At 39.4% G+C, this 23,210-nt stretch overlaps 1 protein-coding gene across 3 annotated transcripts in view; it reads left to right on the forward strand.

Moving 5' to 3' along the window:
- znf277 (zinc finger protein 277) overlaps window positions 1-3,823 on the forward strand; it is a 53,864-nt gene extending 50,041 nt beyond the window's left edge. For all 3 annotated transcript variants that reach the window (XM_048548936.2, XM_059652435.1, XM_048548935.2), the window contains exon 12: window positions 856-3,823. In XM_048548936.2, the coding sequence (XP_048404893.1) occupies window positions 856-1,039 (184 nt within the window). In that variant the 3' untranslated portion in view covers window positions 1,040-3,823. The remainder of the gene's footprint in view (window positions 1-855) is intronic.
- The last annotated feature ends 19,387 nt before the right edge of the window (window positions 3,824-23,210 follow it).

Below are 23,210 nucleotides of genomic sequence, written 5' to 3' on the forward strand. Positions count from 1 at the left end.
TAGCCAAGGCAATTCTAACCAATGTACCAGAATCCTCACAGGAATGTACATATCTGTCTGATATCTAATGAAAATTTGAAGATAGCATTTGACAATTTCATGCAAGAGGCAGAGGATTTTTAAGCACTTTTTTAGGACACCGAACAGTGACATTATTTGTTCTCCTGCACAAGTCATATCCAGTGAAATAAAACAAGAAAGAAACAAATTTCCATTAAGGGCTCTGTTCTTACAGAATGCGTAGATTGGAAGAATACTGTAATGACTTGATTGTGTTCAAATAATCCAAGAGTTCGGTACTAATTTTCTGGTTGCTGTGATGTTTTCGTTATTCATTAATTCCATAAATAAACAAGCACAGCAATGAAGGCAAATTAGCCATATTAAGTTGAAAGAACATTTCATGTGTTATGTTTTACAGATATATGTATATTTTATGTGTTAAGTACTGAGCTACCTCCAAATGATAGGCATTAAGAGGTATAGCTACAGTGGTGATACACTGCCATAGATGTTATTTCATGGAATTTCAAAATTGGTTTACAAACAATACCTTCAATACACTACTTTGTTAACCATATGTGGTCCACAGTTGTTAATTTTGCAAAATAGATAATAAAGTGTGAAGCTGGATGAACACAGCAGGCCAAGCAGCATCTCAGGAGCACAAAAGCTGACGTTTCGGGCCTACGTCAGCTTTTGTGCTTCTGAGATGCTGCTTGGCCTGCTGTGTTCATCCAGCTTCACACTTCATTATCTTGGATCCTCCAGCATCTGCAGTTCCCATTATCATTAATTTTGCATACCTTGTTTAAATGTCAATTCATGCAATGATGCTATTGTTTCTGCTTTTAGGTATTATTTTCCTACTTACGAAAATGATGCTCTACTTTGCTCCCTATCTGATTGCGAGAATGAATCTATGGCTGACAACCAAGCAACAGACATTCCTATCATTGCAGAAGATATTTCAAACTTGGAAACTTTAAAACAAAGTAGTATTCTAAATTGTTTGCACCACCCAAATACCAAGATCTAACATGAATTCTTTCTGTAAACAAGGAGAACCACTATTTAGTGAATCCACCAGTAGCAGCTTCTAATATTCTATTGATATAACTAGCCAACATCAAAGTATTTAGACAATTTGACTGTGATTAGCTAATTTAGTTCTTCTGTGCAGGAAAGCAGAGGTACTGTCATGGTGCTATTGATGAACATCTGCGTAGAGTCATAGTGTCCCACAGCACACGGATGCCGGTCCTTCAGCCCAGACTCGTCCATGCCGAGCAAAATGTCCATCCACACTAACTCCTTTTGCCTGCACTTGGCCCATATCCTTCTAAATCTTTCCTGTCTGTGTATTTGTCCAAATGTCTTTTAAATGTTGTTAATGTACCTGCCTCAACCACTTCCACTGGCAGCTCATTCCAGATGCGAACCACCCTCTGTGTAAAAAAGTTGCCCCTGAGGTTCTTTTTAATCTTTCTCAGCTTGCCTTTAGATGAGGCCCTCTAGGCCTTGATTCCCCAACCCTGGAAAAAAGACTGAGTGCATTCACCCTGTCCTTGCTAAACTTCTTGTGTACTCTTTTCCTATAGCAAAGTGACAAAAACTGGTCACAATACTCCAAGTGCAGCATCCCCAACATCTTGTATAACTGCAACTTAACTTGTCAACTTCTATGCTTAATGCTCTGCCTGATGAAGGCCAGGGTACCAAAAGCCGCCTTCACTGCCCTCTGAAGGTGATTCCACATTCAGAGAACCATGCACATGAAACTCCTACCTTGATTTGACTTTCTGAAATGCAACACCTCATACTTTTATCTAAATTAAATTCCTTTTGCGATTTCTCAGCCCACTTCCTCAGCTGGTCAAGATCCTGTTGCAATTTTTGATAACCCTCCTTACTGTCTTTGATACCAACTATTTTAGTGCCATCTGCAAACTTACTAATCATGCCTTGTACATTCTTATACAAATCATTGAAATAGATAACGAACAGCAATGGGCCCAGCACCGACGCCTGACACTGACCCCTGACACAGACCATGAGTCACAGGCCTCCAGTCTGACAAGCATCCTTCCACTATTACCCTCTTTTCCTACTGTCAAGCCAATTGTGAATCCAATTTGCCAGCTCTCCCTGGATTCCACGTAATCAAACCTTCCAGAGCAACCTGCCAAATGAAACTTCATCAAAGATCTTACTGAAATCCACATTGGCTATGTCTGCCACCCTGCCCTCATCAACTTTCCTGGTCACATCATCAAAGAACTTAAACTAATTTCTGAGGCATGATCTCTCATGCACAAAGCCATGCTGACTACTCCTGATCAAACCCAAATGCATGCATATCTTATTCCTCAGAATTTTCTCCAGTAACTTACCAACCACAGCAGTAAAGCTTACTGGCCTATAGTTTCCAGGCTTTTCTTTGCCCTTTATTCAAAAAGGGGTGCATAACATTTACTACCCTCCAGTTTTCCGGGACCTCACGCATGGCTAACGATGATGCAAATATGCCAGCCTGTCGCAGGGTTCTTGGATATATCTGGTTAGGACTAGGACATGTATCCACTTTCATTCATTCTAATGTGTCTAACACCACCTCTAATGTGATATGGACTGTCCCCAAGATATCACCACTTGGAGCTGATCGGATAATTCGTAGGCAACAAAGTTTTACTTGGATATAATCATAACATTCTGCTGGTCTTAAGTTACTTGGTTTGGACTGGAACAAAATATTTTTGAAATAATTTGATTTGTTGCAATTTCTCAGTTCTTTTAATCTTCCCATTGGATTTGTGAATTGCATTTCCCTTCACCCTACATATGTGCAATTGAGATTTGATGTGAAAGACCGATCCAGCCCAAGAGAAAGCATTCAGAGTTTGTTTCTGAGCTGCTGAAAATTGAAATGAACAATTTATTTTTGAAGTTGCTGAAGAAGGTTTGTGAGACTTGAAACATAAATTCAGTTTCTCTCACCACAAGCTGCTGCCAGAACTTTAAGTTGCTCTGGCATTTTTATGGCCCCATTGCTTATTGTTTTGTTGTTGTTTGACAGTTTATTGACTCTGCTAATAAATGACTTTTGGCATCTGAATACTTCATTTAAGCATGGCAACACATTCAGTTTAGTTTGGTTTGTGAGCTGTTTTTAGCTTAGCAGTAAACGTATTTGCATAAATTCCTAATAAGTAGCAAAATTGTTATGTCTTAAGATAATGTTTAAAATATTCCAGTCAATCATGAATACAATAAATTTCAGAAAAATTAGTTTGTCACATATGGAAAGTAGTCATATTGTAATTAATTGTTACTGTCATTTTGCATTCTGGATGGAAAAATGTTGCATCACAACATTGGCAGCTGTGCTGTGGCATTCTGGAAATGAACACAGGAAATGACTAATGGACACATTATCCCAAAATGCAAGTTGCCCTTTGAAAGAATTGATAAACAAAAATAAGTTATCCAATGTGAGGTCACCTTATTTATTATGTATTCCCATTTAGTTAGTTCAAGAAGGAATAAGTTCAAATGCAGCTTTTGAATTTTTGTTGAACTATTTTTATGACTGTTCCAAAAATCTAATTCCGAAGTGGTCAGAAGTTTTCTATCTTATTGGTTTGTTTAATCTCGAACCTTTTAAAAGAAAGCTCAACTTTTATTTTAATCTGCCTGTACACATTCCTGAAAAGTTCATTTGCAGCTATTAAATATATGAAAATTGGCAGTGGTATTGATTTGATAGAATTGTATGCTGTTCAATTTTGCTTTGATTAAAAACGAACTCAGCACTTAAAAAATTTGAACTGTTTCCATGATGACTTTTATAATTAAACAAAAGTTCACAATGAGCATGTTACCAGGCTATGGTATCAAGTATGGTATTAGAACTTCATTTCAGTGTTTAAGTATCAAAACCAGGAACTGGGTTTTCTAAAGTTATGCATAATTATTTTTAAAATCATTATGAAAGGAAGCACTAGTAGAAACATGGAAGTGAAAGATGATGTTCTGCAATTTTGTTCAAGGATTGAAAAAGCTGCAGCTCCATTTGTTCCCTCAAGCTTAATTTAATTTAAAACAATCAAGTGTCCGATAAATTGAGTGTCCTCAATCCATTTCATCAATTATGTTTCCTTGAAGCCCAATAGTAAATTGTTGTTTTTAATTTAATGATAGAAGTACTTTGTCTAAATGGCTACCTTTCCCCCTCAGATTTAAGTGTCATTGGCAAGGCAACACTTCTATTGACCATCCCTAATTGCCTTTGAGATGGTTTACCACCACCCTGTACCCCTCCATTTCATATGGTGTGGATATATGGATGTTGCTGTTGGAGAGGGAGTTCCATGATTTTGATCCAGTGTTAGTGAAAGAATGACATGATAGTGCCAAGTCAGACTAGTGTATGATGGGGTGATTTCATTTTCATAGGCCTTCAACTCTCTCCTTTCTTGATGGTAGATGTCATGGGTTTGGAAAGATTCTTGGTGAGCTTCCAAGTTGCTTCTTTTAGCTGGAACACACTGTGCGCATGTGGTGGAGGGACTAAATATTTAATGTGCTGATCAAGTACAGTCGGTTCTGATATAACGTTATAGTTCTGTTCTCATGCGATCTCGTGTTATAAAAAAATCATTCCGTCGCTGTGCCGCTTAACCTAGTCGGGGCTGGAATATCATTATAGCCAATACAGGTAAGGAAAGTTCAATAAATAGCAGTCTAAATTCTTCAATCGTGTTAAAGCCAATTGGCATTGAAGAAACACTCGTTATACTAGAGCCGACTATAGATTATGTTGTATGTGGCAAATGAGATAACTCTCCATTGGTATGTTTTACTGTGCATATTGTTGACTTTCCTGAGTTGTTCAAATGACTGTCACCCACACAAGTGAAAATCTTATGCGCCACACCAATGTGTGCTTTGTGGACAGTGGACAGGGTTTGGGGAGTCAGGAGTTGAATTACTTGACAAGCATTCTCAGCCTCTGACATACTTTTGTAACCACATCATTTATGTAGTTGGTCTAATTAAATATCCAAATGTTAATGGTGGTCTTTCATTGATGTTAGTGATGTTGAATGTCAAAGGGAGATAGTTGGATTGACTCTATAAAGATGGTCAATGCCCTGCACTGAGTAAACTTTCAGTGTTGTTTGCCACTCAACAACAAAAGCTTGAAGGTTACTTAGCTGTTGCCACTTATGAACGTGGACTGCCTCAGTACCTGATGAATGGCAAATGATACTGCATAGTGCAGGCATCTCTTTTCTGACCTGATGGAGGGACCTGATGGCTGTTTAAATAGGAAAGCCAGTGTAGATTTTTTTAAAGGCAAAAAGTGTTTAACTGGATTGAGTTTTTAATGAGATAACATGGTCCCAAAACGTCAGCCTTCCTGCTCCTCTGATGCTGCTTGGCCTGCTGTGTTCATCCAGCTCTATGCCGTGTTATCTCAGATTCTCCAGCATCTGCATTTCCTACTATCTTTGAGTTTGTAATGAGGTTGATGAGGTAAGTGGTTAATGAGTATTTTGCTTCTAAAAGACATTTCATAAAGTCATATTCAGCAAGCCAGTAAATTTGAAGCTTATGGAATAATAGGAACAGTAGCAGAATGGATATGAGATTGGCTAATCACCTGTAGTGTTGAACACTGCTGTTTGAATTGTTGCAAGTGTGGGCTGGTTGAGTACAGTCAGAACCTTGCATGTTACAAATAGCCAAAAGAATATGTTTGATACGATCCTCATTCGTTCAGGATATATATCGAGCAGCATGCAGCACTGCAGTTCATCTCTCACAGTACATGCTGTGTGATAGGCAGAATGTCTTTACACCTTGATTAAATGGAAGCCGGTCAATTTAACATCAGTCATGGCCAATGTTTTAGAAACAATAATCTGGAACTAATTTGATCATTACCTGAATAAGTATTGTTTAATAAAGGAAAGCCAGTACAGATTTGTATTTCTTGTACAGCAAATGGTAAGGTACGAAGGAGTGTTGTGGAACAGAGGGGCCTAGGAATGCAAGTTCCAAGTTCATTGAAAGTGGCGTCACAGGTAGACAGGGTGGTGAAGAAGGCATTTAGCATGCTGGCCTTCATTGGTCAAGGCACTGAGTATAGGAGTTGGGCCGTTATGTTACAGTTGATAAGTATTTGTTGAGGCTGCACTCGGAGTATTGTGAACAGTTTTGGTCACCTTGTTACAGGAAAGACAGGTAAACTGGCAAGTATGCAAAGAAGATTCATAAGGATGTTGCCAGAACTAGTAGGCCTGAGTTATATGGAGACGTGTGCCAGACTAGGACTTTATTCCTTGGAACGTAGGAGAATGAGGGGTGACCTTATTGAGGTGAATAAAATCCTGAGGGACATAGATAGAATGAATGCATATAGTCTTTTCCCAGGGATGGGGAATTGAAAACTGGAGGGTATAGGTTTTAAGGTGAGAGGGGATAGATTTAAGAAGGACCTGAGGGGCAATTATTTCATGCAGAGAGTGTTATGCGTAAATGGAATGGTCTGCCAGAGAAAATGGTTGAGGTAGGTAAATTGCAAATTTTTGTAAAAAATTAGATAGGTACGTGAATTTGAAGGATTTCAAAGGATATGGGCCAAATTGGAACTAGCTGAGTGGGCACCAGGTCAGCATGGACCAGTTTGGGCCGAAGGGCTGTTTCCATGCTGTATTACTCTATGATGGCAAATGTGATTCCACATTTGACCAACTTTTTCTAAATAACTTAATTACACTGACAGCCAATTTAAGATCATCAGTTAGGCTCACACTGGTGCACTTGCAGGAAACTGCAAATATTAATACAGTTTTATTTTTGCAGACTGAATATGCATGCATGTTATTCCTGTTTCAACTGAATGAAATAGGTAACAGCCATTTTTTTGGTTAATTCCTCAGCAATGCTTTGACTAATCAAACTGCCTGCTAAAACTTGACAGTTAGATCTCCGAGTCATTGTCAGGCACTGGTTAGGTGGCCACTATCTATCAGACTCCACTAGCCAAGCAATCAGCATTCCCCTTTCATAGAGTATGGACATGTTGTTCCTCTTTACATTGGTATTGTGGTGCATATCCTGATGAATCCAAGACAAAGCTTTCACAATACGTATTTTTTCAGCTATACTCGGGTGAAAAATCTTGGGTTTATGTGCGCAAATCATTGTAGAGCAGATTAGTAAGTGCTTACCATAAAGATGGTTCTTTATATATGCATTCATGGTGTCATAGCTAATGCTGCTTTTATATCATTCCTAATTGCCCTTGAGGTGGTAATATTGAGCTGTTTTCTTGAACTACTGCTGTTCTTATAAATGGACGCACAGAATAGCAAAGCAAGGAAGTTTGCAAGAACCTTTATAAAACATCATTTTGATCTCAACTGGGGTTTTTCTACAATTCTGGGCAGCACTTTTTAGGAAGGCTTTAGAAAGGTTGCAGAAAAAATTTACAAGAATACTTTTTCAGATAATGGACTTCAAATTACAATGATTGGTAATACAAATTGTTCCTTAGCAAAGGTTCGAGAAGATATTTGATGGGGATATTCAAAACCATGAAGGGTATAGACAAAATGGTTGGAGTGAAGCTATTCATTATGTCCTCAAGTCAAGGACAAAAAAAATTGGCATAAAAACCAAACATTTAAGTAATAATAATTTAACTGAACAATTGTTCAACATTATTTATTGCTCATTTAGCAATATGATTGGCTGTGATACCACTCACATACAATATTTCATACAATTATCGGAAAAATAATGCGCACTGCTAAAACTATGCTTTACTATCACAAAAGCACAAAAACTGAAAATGAAGAACTGGAACTGAATGGAGATATTCTAAGAACATTAAGGGGAATGTGATTTAATACATGTCTCATTCATTTCACAAATGTATATGCAGAATTATGATTTAATGGATAAGACGGGAACTAACTGTGAAGATTAAATTCCTGTCAGTCATGCATTTATGGGATAGACTGCCACCTAGTGCAGTAAATGCTAACTCAGTTAGTGTATGATAGGATGTTATAAAATTATTTATGCAACAAGTAGTTGGGGGTTTTGTTTTGGAGCAGAAGAGTTGCATAACAGATTTAAGTGAGCTAAATAAGGCAAACCTTCTCAACCCTCTTTGTCATTTATTTTCTGTCCACTTTTTCAATTGATAAGTGGGATATGATCAAACAGAGGCCCTTTGGAAATTGCTGCAGATTAATTCTGACTTGAACAACTACCTCATACAGGATCAATTTGATAGGAGTGCTATGGTGAAAGTCATTCAGGAAGTTGACAAAAAACGTGAAGTTGAAGAACAGCCTGATCAAGTTGTTCTAATTCTCAAACTGCTGGACAGGAAAGGTCTTTAAAAGGATGCCTCTAAATTGATACCTAGCTGAAAGCCTGTCATGTCAAACTGGAAAAACATCAATTCAGTTCTAATAAAAGGCTTGGGCATTCCTCTATCTGAAGAGACAATTTAAATCAGATAGTTTGATGAGAATCAAGAAACTATAGTGTAAATTACATAAAGCTAGAACATGTTAGACAACAAGGTTTTTATCATTTACTTTAGCTTAATAGTAAAATGATTAATTACATATATTCTGAAGGCAGCTGAATAAGTATTTTCTGTGGATGATATCACTGTGAGATTGCTAGGCTGTTGTGGTGCAGTGGTGGTCTTCCTACCTCGGTGTGAGGAGGCCCGAGTTCAAGTCACACCTGCTCCAAGGTTTGTCATAGCACATCTGAAGAGGTTGTTTAAAAATATCTTTTAAAAATAATTGCTAGAATATTGATCACTGACTGGATGATGTAGCATCTGTTTGCAATCAGGCTTTGGAGAGGAATTTCCCAAATTTTTGCTTCCCTGAGTTAGCCTAGTGTTTCTATAAATGTTTCCTTGTAAATGAATGAGCTTTTCTTACAAATCATTTCCATATGTTTGTTTAAAAATTAGCCTCGAGCCTTTTTCATGATTTGGTTCCAAATTTCAAAATATGATTGAAATAATGAAAATATATTATTAACAGTGATAGCTTCTTACCGGAATAAAAAAGTTTATTTCAGAGTTCATATTGTTTGGTGGGGGAGGGGAGGTTAAAGAAAAAGGTTTAGTTTGGAGAGATTGAGCCCACTGGATTTGGTGAGAGTCAAAGCATTGAAATGGTCCCAGCCACTTTTTTTAGTGAAAATGTATTCGCACACAAAGTAAACTGGAGTGACATAAAACTGAATTGAAGTGCAGTAGTAGAATAAATGTAACATTTTCCAATGGCTGAACAAAGCAGAGTGAAAGCCCAGATTTTGAAATTGTAATGACAGTGAAACTGTCAACATTTGTTGTCATTACTCCATGAAACTGACAGCTGTTTTTGGCATTCATTTACATCTAAACATAATTTTGTCAGGGATGACCTACTATTCTGCAGGATACACATTTGCGGTCTTCACCACTGCAATCAGCACAGAACCCAGTAATTTGTCATGGATGTCAAATTTTTACATACATGATTATTGTGCTAAAATAATTGTAAATGTTGTGCCTTGTTGAATGAGATGTAATTGAGGTTTTAAAAATTCTCTACTCTTGAAAAACTGGTTATAGAATTCTAGTAAGTCATTCTTTCCTGATTAAAGCTTCATGGATTTTTTAAGATTGCAAAACCTAATTTTTATTTTATTAAATTTTAAATCTTTAAACATTTATTTATCACTCATATATGCCTCAATCTTTATTTGGTTCTTTGTAAAATGATTGAAATGTGAAGTGTGATCTCTGCCCTCAACCTCCAAGTTTGTCGGCTATTCTGTATGCTTGACGACTTCTCTGTTTCTGGACACCAGAAGTCCCTGTAGTTGGTGACAAAATGAAAATGTTACTATAATGGGGCAAGTCAAAATCGCATGTCTTGCTTTCTGTTTGTGAGTGGCTTTCTTCAAGATCAACTGTGCATGCTGTTCATTCATGACATTGCAAAATCTGGATGAGTATTTTTCAATGTAACATGGGATACAATTGTTTTCCTTAATGAGAGTGTATATGCCACTTTTTTTTTAGTGATTTGTCGTTCAATTATCTACCAGTTTTGGAACTGCACATTATTTTCTTGATCAGAATTACAGGATTGACTTTAGCTGCTAAAGGTTAGCAAAATGAAGTAACTGTTTTGAAAGTAAATGACAAATGACAGAACTTTTTAAATTTCTTTATAATAAGATATATATGAATAAAATTACATTTTAAAAATCATTTTGAAGCATTTCGTTCATTTAGGGTTCTGTACAAAACTCAGTAATTCATTTCAGTTGCTGGTTTAGCAGTTAAATGATTGTGACTTTTCAAAGACTCATTTACCCAACTGAAGCAGCAAACTGAAATGTACCTAACGTCTCATCCAGATTTGGAAAAATATTGATTTTTTTTAAAAATGCTTGAAATACAAAACGGAAAATTTCAGTAACCACTGCACCTTGAACCAACAGTCAAATGAAATTGATAAGCTTGTGAGTTTGTGAAAGGCCTATTTTATTATTTTGAAGTAGATATTAAATTTTCCTTGTACAGTTAAAATTGGGCAGCATGTGCCTACAAATTTAAATATTGCTACCAAACTTCATTGTCAGTATGACTTCATGCTCAACAGATGATAAATTGATTTTGTTTTAAAATAAACAGTTAAGTCAAGAGATACTCTGACAAAAATGTTGCCAATGTTGCATTAAGAAATGAAAGATGGAACATACTTCCTTCCAAGGGTCCTGCAAACCACTTGAGTAATGTAGCTGAATATGATAGTGCTATCTGACAATGTGTGCAAGCTGTGAAATAATGGTGTGAGTCATGCAGCAGTACTATGTTTGAGGCACAGCTCTGAAAGCAAGGTTAGACTCCTGTGTGATTGAAATAATTTGTTGGTAAGGGGGTTTGCTATATTGAATTGTGTGTTAGGCTAGAGCTGCAATTGGTGTGCTATGACACTATAAAACTGCACTATGACCTTTTGCAAGTGACCAAAGTCACAATGAACTTTTTTTTAGTATTGAAAGTAGTTTTTTGGCCTTGACTCCTGCCATTGATCACCACAGTTATCTAATCCAATGCCCTTCTGAGCATTCATCTGCATGGGCATCTTTGGAAACAACACTTTTCTTTACACCTTCATTGGGCCTCCAATGAAACATTTAAGATTTTTACAGTCTACTCCCTCCATGTTGTGTAATTACTCTAGTCTTCTGCAAGTTAAGTGGCTTGTACATGGATGTCCACCACCTGCTGCAGCCAGGACGTGTCTCCTCTTTAGGAAGGTGCAGGCTGGTTTTAAGTAGTGTTAGCTTTAACGTACTCACCTCATGCAGTTTTGGGCCTCTGGTTAGACACGCTGCCATACATCATTACAGTTAACACTAGTTACAGGTTACATAGCATTAAGCAGGCACCATTAGGTTGGCATGCTGCTGATTTCACATTGAATCAAGGTGATAATTGTGCAACATGAGCCAAATGTAACAATTTGCACACCCTATTTATCACTCTCCTTCCCCACTGAGTTTAAACTACAGTTACTTCAGTGCCATTTATGAATGGTTGCTGCCACGTGAATTGTACAAAGCAATCATGTTGTCAGCACATTTAGTCAGCCAGTTGCTACCCTTTGATTTGTTGTGGTTATTTAAATTTGCAGCAAGCATTGTAGAATACTGCAGAATGAAGAAATCATGATTTCTGCCAGAATACTGGGCATGAGATGATGCAGATTTAAGTCCTGCTTAAAGAATGCAGACATAGGAAGATCCATTTGCACGATTACCTTCCCAACCACTGGTTTGAGATTGCAGTAACTGACAGATTTACTGAACATAGCAAAACATCGTGTGGATATTCATGGAGGAGAAACTGCTTGTAAGCAGTAGTGGCAGATGTGTTCAAAAATATGTTTGTTAGACAGGTTTCACAAAGGATATCTGGCATCATGACTAGAACAAAGCAAGATGGTTGTAATTATTCATCCCAGCTCCAGGGCAATGCTGCAGGAGTTCCTCAAGGTAGCGTGCCGTGCCATGCCAAGCCATCTTCGACTGCTTCAGTCACTAGACGTCCAGCAAAAGATCAGAAGAGGGAGTGATCATTGATGATTGTAGTATACAATTCAATTCACAATTCCTTAGATAGTGAAGCTGTCCGTGCTCTCTCTCAACAAATATGGTGATGATATTCGGGCATGGGCTGCTATTGGAAAAATAAAATGCATCAAAAATAAGTGCCAAGCCATATCCAGCAAGGCAAGAGCTAAGCATCTACCCATTTTTACTGTCATCGAATTTCCCTACCATCAAAATCATGAGAATTGGCCAGAAACTTAACTGGTCTGCCTATCTGAGTATTGTGGTTACAGGAGCAAGTCAGAAATTGGAAATTCAGCAACAAGCAATTCAGCTCCTAACTATCCAAATTTGCCCACTATCTAAGGTACAAGTCAGATGTGTAATGGAATATACCTTATTTACCTGGATGAATGCAGCTCTAATAACACCTGAAGCTCAACACTAGCCAACGCAAAGCGCATTCTATTCAATTCCTTACACATCCATTTCATCCACTAACGTAATACCGTGGCAGCACGCACAACATTTACTGCACTGAAGGAATTCATCATTGCATCTCTGATCGTGACTTTTAATCTTGACCACCTGGAAAGAGGACAAAAAAGGAACAAATGTACGGGAGCACCACCATCTATAAGACTGGCACATTCCAAGGTGCACCTCACACTATCCATGCTTGGAAATTTACATACATTCCTTCACTGTTACTGATTTAACACCCTCCGTAATAATACTGTGGAAATAATTTGACAAATTGTACTGCAGGGTCTCAAATAGTTCTCAAGGGTAACTGGGGAGAGTCAATAAATGTTGACTTTACCAATGGTGGCCACATCCTAAGAAGAAACAAGATGGAAAAGTTAGAATTGGTGAATGTGAGTTGATGGATAAACAATAACTCGTCTATGCAGGATGCCAGAAATAGAGTTTTTGACAAGTTAGTATTGATGTCAATTGAAAGACGAACAAGGCAAGCAATGAGGAAGTTAAGTCTAGTGGTTACAAAAATAGTTAACAGGCTCAGCATCTGTGTAATAGAGTGGGAGAGCAGACCTGCTGAATTATGGAGGAAGTACAAAGTAATGAGGATGATTAGAACACAGAATCCAAAGCTCAATCCTGGGTTAGTTTTTGGTAAGTTTTGAATAAGATCACTGCTCTTCCCAATCTTCAGAGAAAATTATAGCCTCTGCACTCAAACTGGGATAACAGATGGAGACAAGGTTGAAACCTGCAGTGGAAGCAACTAAAATGGATTTAGTCTTTGCAGTGTTCAACTGAAGGAAATTCTGGCCAATCTTGACCTCAAAGTGGCAATCTTTGTAAAAAAACAAACTTTGTAAATAAGGAGTGGAAGCAGAGAGGGAGTGATGGATGTAATCATCAAATATATAAAAGTTACGTCTTCACCTCCTGAAATTAATGAGTAAAGGGAATAAAGTGGGAATGAGAGAAAGCAAAAGGAAAAATGAATGAGGAAAAATAGATGGCAAAAGGTTAGAGTCATGCACTATAAGGTGGGCATAAAAAATGGAAGATGATTGGGAATATTATAACTGACCAGGTCAAATGCCACAGTGTACTGAATGAAGCACAATACATTATATTCACAGTATAGGCTAACACTGTTTTTGACTCTCTTACAGCTGTAACATTGTGGAACTTTGATTAAATAGTTTCGGATAGTTTATTGCCTATATATAGAAATAGAATGGCCATTGTTATTTTACAGTATACAGGTCATATACCTTACTTGCAGTCCTGTTACATATTGCTTCAGCATCATAGCTCTAATGCTTTTGCTCATATTCAATGAAAGAAGAGCCTTTTTGTAGAATATTGGTTTTGAATGAATATGTACAATTTCCCACAGAAAGAGCTGAAAGAGTGAAGCAGATGTCTAACCTGCCACCATCTTTTGACTTTTTGTGGGGTTTACATGAAGAGGTCCCCAAGACAGGCAGTCAGCATCACGAGAGGAATGGGTGAGAACAGTATCCCAAGACAGGCAATCAGCACAGAGAGGAATGGGTGAGAACAATATCCCATGACAGGCAGTCAGGGGGAATGGGTAGACAGAGGACCCAGAAGCACCTAGAGGTGGAGGCAAGCAAGGGATGCTGATACAGGCATTTTGACAGAAACTGATCAACAATGACTACACTCAAAACTTGCTGGTCTTCCAGTGTAAAGACTTGACCTTGACTAAGTCTTGCTGACTGGCACATTCCAAGGTGCAGTACCACATGCTGAGGGATGTAGTATAGATTGGGACAGCTGCTGACAAGGCATTGTGGGGAAAAACCAACATCTAAGGTGCTTCTGCCGAAGTACAATGGGGCTCTGTTCAGTTATCAATTACCTCTCATTGCCTCAAAATGAATCTAAATAGTGTCCTTCCCTAAATAGAAATTGTCTTTGTTTGCAGCTGCAGGGAAGTTTTGAGGATTGTCAATTCCAATGTGTTTGTTTTCTTCCTCTGAAAAGTCTATACAAAACTGTATTTGAATGTACATAAAGATTTTTTAATGAATAAAGTATATTTTTGCAATTAAAATAAATCAGTTGAGATCACAGGAAAGCCGTAAGATGATAGCAAATGAGAGGTTAACCAATCAGGACAGGGTTTGATCAATGATACACTGGGCACTTCCTTTCAGGTTAGCAACTGGTCTGACTGTTGCAGCTACATCAGATTTGGAAATAAAATCGGAGGAAACCCCACACAGACATGGGGAGAATGTGCAAACTCCACACAGATTGTTACCCAAGGGTGGAATTGAACCTGGATCCCTGGTGCTGTGAGGTAGCAGTGCTAGCCACTGAGCTACTGTGCCAGTATAGTTTAGTATTGTATAGAGGATTCTGGTGGGGGTAATCATTCCTTGGGAAAGTGCAGTCAGAACCATGTTTATGGCACCACAGGCAGCTCAGCTGAACAGGAACAGAGGAAGATGGGTGGAGCAGTAGGGTTTGTTTGCCCTTTGTTTAATCATTGTTTGAGAGATTATTCTGGTATTGTCAAATAACTTCACAGACTTGTGTGAGTCACTCTCAGAAATCTGTTACATAGCCTAAGGTGCAAATTTGCTCTTTCTGAGACCTTCGTTTCAGAGGATCTTGGACTTGGTCCCCATATACTAATTCACACAAACTAAACCTGATAGACTTACAGGGTGAGACCCTGGTGGTGAACAGAAGAATATCCCAGTCATGAGGCTACTAATGGCAATATGCCCCAACCATCCGGTGGTGCTACACTAAAACCAGCCACCTGCACATCGTGGAGATGTGGCTCTGTTAATTAAAGATGTTTCCAGCATAATTGAAAGGAAAGATCAATGGTGTGTCCATCCCTTAGGTTTTGTTCAGAATGTATCTATTCTGCACTTTCTGGAATATACCCTTGCATGTTTGCCACTGCATCTCTATTGACCTATCCTCAACCCAAAATGTAAGATCACTTCTGGTAAATCTGTTTTTATGCCCTCATAATTGGTTTTATTTAAATTTAAAGCATTCTTGGACAACGTTTCTCTCCCTTAAATTGTATGACAAATTCAATAAAATTATGTTTGCTTCACCCCAGGGGCATTTTCACTATGAGATCACGAATTAATCCCACCTCATTGGTCAAGACCAAGCCTAGTATAGTCTGCTATCTGGTTGGTGTCATAACATGCTGTTCTAAGAAATTAGCCCAAAAACCTGCCATGAATTATGGCCCAAAAACATACCATGAATAATAGCCCTTGCCTGAAACCAAAATGGGCAACCTTTGAGTAGCCAGGTCTGATTGGAACTTTCAGGATAGAACAATGCATCCAGATAAGACAAAGGCAGGCAAGGAGAATGTCATACTGGTCCTGGAAAATGAGACTGGTTTGTGAATTGCAGTACAATAAGAAGACTTGCCGGAGGCCTGGTTTCCTGCCATGACCACGTATGGAAAGAGAGACATCCCTTTGACACATTGGAGGATGGATGTCGAGTGCAGCCCTGGCATAAGAAATCTCTTTGAAAACCATGATCTTGACCTGGATGGATTGGCTGAGGGCTGCAACAATGCTGGAGCTTTAAGAGGGGTATTTTGTCCTTTTTTTTATGAAGAAAGATTGAGACAGAGGTACTGACCAATCTGCTCAAAGCCAACAACAGTGAGGCCTTGAGGAATTTTTAAAGGTTGGAACAATAGAAGCAGCCTGAATAGGTGAGGTCAAACTCCTACAGAGCCAGGGTTTTTAGTTTTAGCATTTATTAGTTGCTGGAGTCTTGAAGCTCCATGTGGAAGCCCTAGTTCCTCTCTCTGTTACAGCTAAAAACTGGAGTTCTCTTTTTGCTGCTAAAGTTGCATGTGGGGAAATCTATTTTACTGAATTTATCTTTGCCAAGTGTATGTTTATGGGATGTTACTATGTTGAAACAGTTAATTAGTAGTAATTAATACGTCTACTATTTTGTTAAGCATTTTGATAGTTACAGTTAAGCCAATTCTTTTCTTCTTAATTTTTATTTTGTCTGTGTTTTAATGGCAGTGTAAAAATAAAGTGTCTTTTGCTTAATGTCGAGTAGTTTAACCAATGGTATTGCATCTGGAATGCATTGCCTTACACTTACCTTTAAAATAACAAAACATTAAGGGCTAGACTATTTTCTTAAATTATCTTGAGGGGGTTTGGTCTGGTTCATATCAGGGTCAGAGAATATTCTGGATGAATGCAACAGAGAGGGTTAAGAAGAGACACCTGGCATCCATTCTCTCAGTGACTCATAGGTTCAAGGAGGCTCCCATCTCAAGACTTATTGCTTGCTCTCTCAATGCTCACTCTCTTTGTGACTTCCTGGATGCTCACAACACCTCTGCCTTGTTTAGCCTTGCCTTTTTATGCTATTCCCCCTCAGCCAGCACTTAAAGACTCCATATTGTCTTGCTGTTTGGCATTGACATTATTCTGGTTGTCAGCAGAAAGGAGTGAACATGTGGCTGTACAGTACTGTGCTACATCAGTACCGCACCTATATCATATCCAGGCAGTGTATGCAGTAAACACACTGCATGTGCCTCAAATGAATGGCCATCTTTCAAAGTCTAAGGGTCTAGTCCTCAGTTGAGTCAAGTCAGACACCCTACAGTCAAGGAGTCCTGAATAGTAAGTCAAGGGCAGTGCCCACTATCAGTCCAAGGGCTTGGAAGTGGTCAATCAATTGCTTGGGCTGGTCACAGTGTGGGGTCCATATCCCTGCGCTTTGTGGAGCTATTTGGTGTGTTCTGTTGAGTAGTTGATTGTAGTTTTTTCTGTTAACCTGTTTAGGATAGTGAATGTTTGGAATTCTCAACCACAGAGGGCTGGGGAGGCTCTGTCTTTAAATATGTTTGAGATGGAGATTGGTAGATCGTTGATTACTAATGGCCCACAGGGTTATGGGGATGGGATGAGTAAACAGAATTTAAGCATTTGATTGACCATGATCATATTGAATAGCGAGGCAGGCTCAATGGGCTGAATGGTCATCTCCTGTTGTTATGTTCTTAAACCATACTTACCTTGTTTTAGTTTTAGATATCAATGGCATATAGTTGATAGTTTCACTTTTCTAAATTTGTTTAATCAGTTTATTCAAAAAAATGGAATCATGTGAGTTTATTCCCTTCTTCTGTGAGATTTTAAACTTTGTCTAGTTTAAACAAAAAGAAATACTGGTTCCTAACCAGATTGTGACATAATTTGGCAATCTCATCAAAGGTTGTAGCAAATTAAATACCAAAACAGCTGTACTGCCTGTATTTCAATGTGTCAACTGGCAATGCCTATTGAAACCGGCATCACATTTCCAGTGATGGCAGGTTTAGATTAACCTACTTTTGTAACACAAGTGAAAAGCTCATTCTTTATATTTCAACTTGATTAAGAATGTAGCTGAAGGCAAATAATTAGTTATAATAAATATACAGAAAAGCAGGACAGGCACCATAATTAACTTCTAACAAATATTAAATTATGCTTTCAATCTTTACTTTAAAGAAGTAGGAAAGGCACCCTTATCTAGTAATTATTTAGCTGAAATAATTCTTAAGCATGTACAAATAATTATAATCATTATCATTATTGCTAATTTTGAAGTTCAGCCAGCCAGGAAACTAACGGTTAGCTCACAGTAATTGTTGAGTCCTTTCAGAAATGGAAACTTGTAAAATTTCTGGCAGAGTAACAACCACTTTTTTAGTGGAGTTGCATTATTTCATTATTGATACGAGAATTTAATTAGCAAATTTTATAAAGCTCCATCATATTAATTTGGTACACAAGCCTTTTACTGAAATTTGAATGAGAACAAGGCAATAATGGTTGTGAATTCAACAGATAAAATGTTTGGATTGTACATGTTTCCTGTAGACCTGGAATAGATAAGTGCATTGTTACAGCTGTATTACCTCCTTTACTTGTAACCATTTCTTTCTTTGTAACTCCCTTTGGCTTTTGAATGGTATCAACAAGCTGTCACCAAGGATTGCTAAGAATGGAGAAATGACTTTCTCCACATTGTAATAAAACCAAAGTACTGCAGCCGCTGGACATGTGGTTAAAAAGAATAGAAAACCCAGCAGGACTGGCAGCAACTGTGGAGCGGGAAACAGAGTTCATGTTTTGAGTTTACTGTGGCATAATTGTACTGATTAAGGACGGCAGTCGCACCTCTGATGCTAGCCTAATTGTACCACTTACCATAGCCAGAAGTATTTGCCACTGCCCTGAAAAGGACTGGCGCCCCTGATACTGGCATCGTATATGGAATATTGCTATGCTCCTGATTAAGCGATGGTTTTCCAGGGTTGCCCTGCGTGACTGTATTTAAAAAAAGTCCTCGTTCTCTCTTTCTGCTACTGCACCTACCTCCCACCAAGGCTCATGATCTATCAATCTCATCATTACATGCAGCATCTGCATTCACTCTCTCCCTCCCTCACTCCTACCCACGCCAAAGGCCCACCCACACCACGACCCCTGCATGCCATCTACATTACCTGTTGTCTCCCTAGAGACCTCTCATCAACCTTCTCCTTCCTACACCAGGTGTAAAAGCTGTTCCAGCTGCTTTCATCTCAACACCACCCCCACCTGCACTTCCCCCCCAACTCTGGTTACTCCCATTCCAAGGGAAGATGGTCCCTAACAGAATTGTAAGAGCCATGCGATTCCCAGAATTTGGATTTTTCACTCCTATGAAGAGTGGATCTGAGACTTTGCTGCCTGAGGAAGAAATGCCCCAACTCACTGGCACGGACCAGGCACAAGCCCCAGAAAGGAGAGAAACCATGATGTCACCAAAATTAACAGTTCTCCAAGGCCATAGGGCTCCACTGTAGGGCAGACCCCCTGTGCCTGACCTCTGGAACCTGGGCTTATACTGAAGCATAATATTAGAGAAAGGAAGAAGAATACCTTATTGAGCACATTGGTAGCAAGGGTGAAACATCATCGCAAATAAGTTCTCACTTTTGTAGATATATGTCTGTCCTCACTATTATGCGTGTATCTGCATGTGCCTGTCTCACCACAAATACAACATTGCAGATACTGGGACTCCCATCCTTATCCTGAGAAGATGTTCCTTGGACCATGGTGTGAGGTAAGCAGACAGTGAGTCAATCACATGTGGCTGCTACTTTGGCAAACAACACTCTGTCTGTGCATCTGCCAGATGTTGTTAGTGCATTGTGGGCACTGGTCGGGTTCAGCCATTCAACTGCATCAGAAGGGCTGGACCAAGGATTGGAACTGTACACAGTAGGCAGTTGCCTGAGGGTGCCAAGGAATACTAAGCTCGCAAATGTGTTTAACCTACTGTTTATGGATATACATCTGTTAACATTTCCCTCTGACGGGCCTCACTTTGCACTGACCTGTAGACCCTCCCTTGCGGGATGAAGACTTAACCCATCCACTGCAAGTGCATACAGTCATTTTCAATTCCATTGCAAGCTTGAGATTTACAAGATGAGGGAAGGCAACTGCAACTGCTCGTCAGGCTCCACCTGACGATGTAGGTAACACAACCCCCCAACCTCTCTAGAAGAGCCTGCAGTGCCCACTTCCCCCTGCCCCAAGTTGATGCTCCAGTCTGGTAGTGCACTGCCTGTCCCCTTGAAGCCAGGGTGCTCCTCAACAATGCTGACCTGCCCTCTTACATGGCCCCCTTCCTTCCCAAACTTTACCATTACCCACCTTATAGCTTACGCGACTTCGCAATAGTAAGCACCTCTGCACCCTAGCGTTCAGACTCCAATTCGCACAATTAAGTTCCCAGGCTCCCTTTTGCACCAATAGCTTCTACTAGTGCCCCCTTGACTTATAGTGGCTGGAGGCCTTCACAGATCATGGCCAACCCCTGAAGCGACTTAGATGGACATCCCTGAGTGATGAGTGACCAGATCCCTGACTGGCTTTATAAGATTCTCTACTGGGATCCCTTGACTCCCTAAACTGTAAAGGTATGGACACCCTTGTGACTGTCCCAACTGAAGGGGGGACCATCCCCAAACCCCTGTGCTAATGTCGAAAGCTGACTTTCACTCACTGCACCAAGCTCTCTGAATGACTGATGCCTCCTTAGACCTGCATGAACTACTCTCCCTAGGCTTTGAAACTTGGCTGCTTGCTTGAAGCACATGCAGTGTGTCTACCACATCAGATCCTGGCACATGGTGCATGTGTAAGATTGATGCAGCAAATAGCCATGTCTAACTGTGTGATGTCAAACATGACAAGCTGCCTGTCTTTGTATGCGTGCTAAGGGCAATGCAATGCAGCAGATCTGTGAGCCTTTAAATCTCGGCTGAGACGGCAAAGGTGAAGCAAGGCAAGGTATCGGTACCCAGGTCGATGCTAAATGAGTGGGCGCTTGGAGAGCAAGCGAGCAGCCTTGTGAGAGCCTTGTGAGGCAGAGATAATGGGAATGTGAGACAGCCTGGTCCAGCCTGGGAGCTGGGGGCATGTTCTTGCACATAGTCTCCTCGCAACAGCCTTTCAATGCTAGTTGCCAGCGCACTCCAAAGTGCAACATGGCAATGCAGAAAGATATTGTAAGTGGCTCGGAGATGTACCGCGATGGTGCCAAAAGGCTGGCACATGTCTGTCATTTCTATCCAGTGCATGGTAGAATAGGAACCACAATATTAATGAGACAATATTTGATGTTAATGAGGGTGATAATGGGCAATAATCCATGTTAATAGGAATCTTGCCAATCCTAAGTGAGAGCCTTGTCTTAACATCCAAAATTCTGTTGCAAAATGTGACTTGTCCTCCCAACATCGTGAAATGTCTTGTTGGATTTCTCCTGCAATTCTCCCAGATTTCTTGCCATTAGCCACATTGTTCAGGGTCTTATAAATTTACATACAAAGTATTTACAAACATTTGTTTTCTCCTGTGAGAAATATAGAAGGTTTGTATACTTGAGCTTTCAATTGGATTAGCAGTTTAGATTAATGTATTTATCCAGTTTTAGGCAAATAAAACATCAGTAATATGATGGAGCATTAAATAAACATAACTTTGTTTTGAATGTGTGTGCCATCAGCATTCTGCTTCCTAGAATCTTAGACCTGTAGCCCGTTCATCATCCATGAGACATAATGCATCAAAGTTTGATTTATTCTAGATACAGTGGGTTTCTGTTGTAAGATGTTACTGGAAATAATTTCAATTTCTGGCAATTTAGCAATTCAAAAAATACTTTGTATAAATACTTGAAACTCTGAATACATAATAAAGCTGATGATAAGGTAAACATGTTCACACCACAGACAACTTTTCATGATTAACACTCCTAGCTCAGAGCTTGCATTTTGACAATGTGTCATGAATGTGGATGTGTGCCCAGCATTCGCAGCCAGTCATTTTTAGGCTTTGTTTATTTGTGCCACAAGTCTAGGGTGAGCATTCCCTGTGGATACGCAGATGTGGTGTCAGTCTCTACAATACCACTGACAGTTGTGTCCCAGTCATCTCCCTGCGTTATTATGAACTGAAGTAGCAAAGAAACCCAAAGACCGACATCGTAGATTCCCGCAACTGCCTTTGAGGTTCCTCTCATCCTGTTCCTCGCATAACATCCTACCACTCTGTTCAGCGTTTGTCACATTTCTCTGTTCCTTCCTACTTTTCCATATTCACTTATTGTTGCACCCACTCCATTCCAACCCACCTCTGCCATGGCCTCCCACCACTTCACAACCAGTCCATGTGCACTTAAGCTCCTCCCACTGCTCCTGCAGCCCCTCCTGCCTCTGCCCCTATTCACCATGGCCCTTCACTGCTACTTTCACTACTGGTTTGCTTGACCTTGCTCCCTGCCGCTCCCCTCGTCTGTTACCTTTGCTGATCCACATACCCAGCACCCTCCTGTGGCTCCCTTGCTGCTCCCACAAATTGCCTACTCCACTTCAAATCCCTTCCCTGCTTCCCTGCAGTTTTGCTGTTGTTTTATTCACCATTGGCTTGCTTCTCTTCCTGCCCCTCCCAGACTTTCTTATTTTAACATCCCCTTCCATATCCTTACATTTGTTTAATTCTGTACTCCACCACTTAGTCTGATCCACTTTTGATCGTTCATTTGTCCACAACAAGCATATTTGGAACTAGATTCAGACATGTTATTTTCGACATTAGTATAAAATGATCTGCAACACAAAAATGTGGTGCAAAAGAAAATTGTCTTCTGCCTAAAATAGCTTTCATGTCATTGTGTTTATTCATGAAGGAAGTTTAAATACAGTTTATGGAAGTTAAATAACTAGGAAATTAAAGGAGCAAAAATGGTTTATTTAGTTATTATTGGAGTCTCAATAATGTTCCACAGGTCAGTTGGGTAATTTCTTGGAGCAGCTGATGCTGTTTATAATAATCCAATTTGTAGATCACAAGTAATGTTGCAATGTTGCAATGCTGCATGGCAGACAATAGACTAAAGTTGACACTGAAAAGTTATGAAACAAATAAAGCTTTTAATTTCAAATGATCTGTCCGATAATAAAACCATATATATAT

This window comes from Stegostoma tigrinum, chromosome 18, assembly GCF_030684315.1.
Source record: "Stegostoma tigrinum isolate sSteTig4 chromosome 18, sSteTig4.hap1, whole genome shotgun sequence".
NCBI classification, from domain to species: Eukaryota; Metazoa; Chordata; class Chondrichthyes; order Orectolobiformes; family Stegostomatidae; genus Stegostoma; species Stegostoma tigrinum.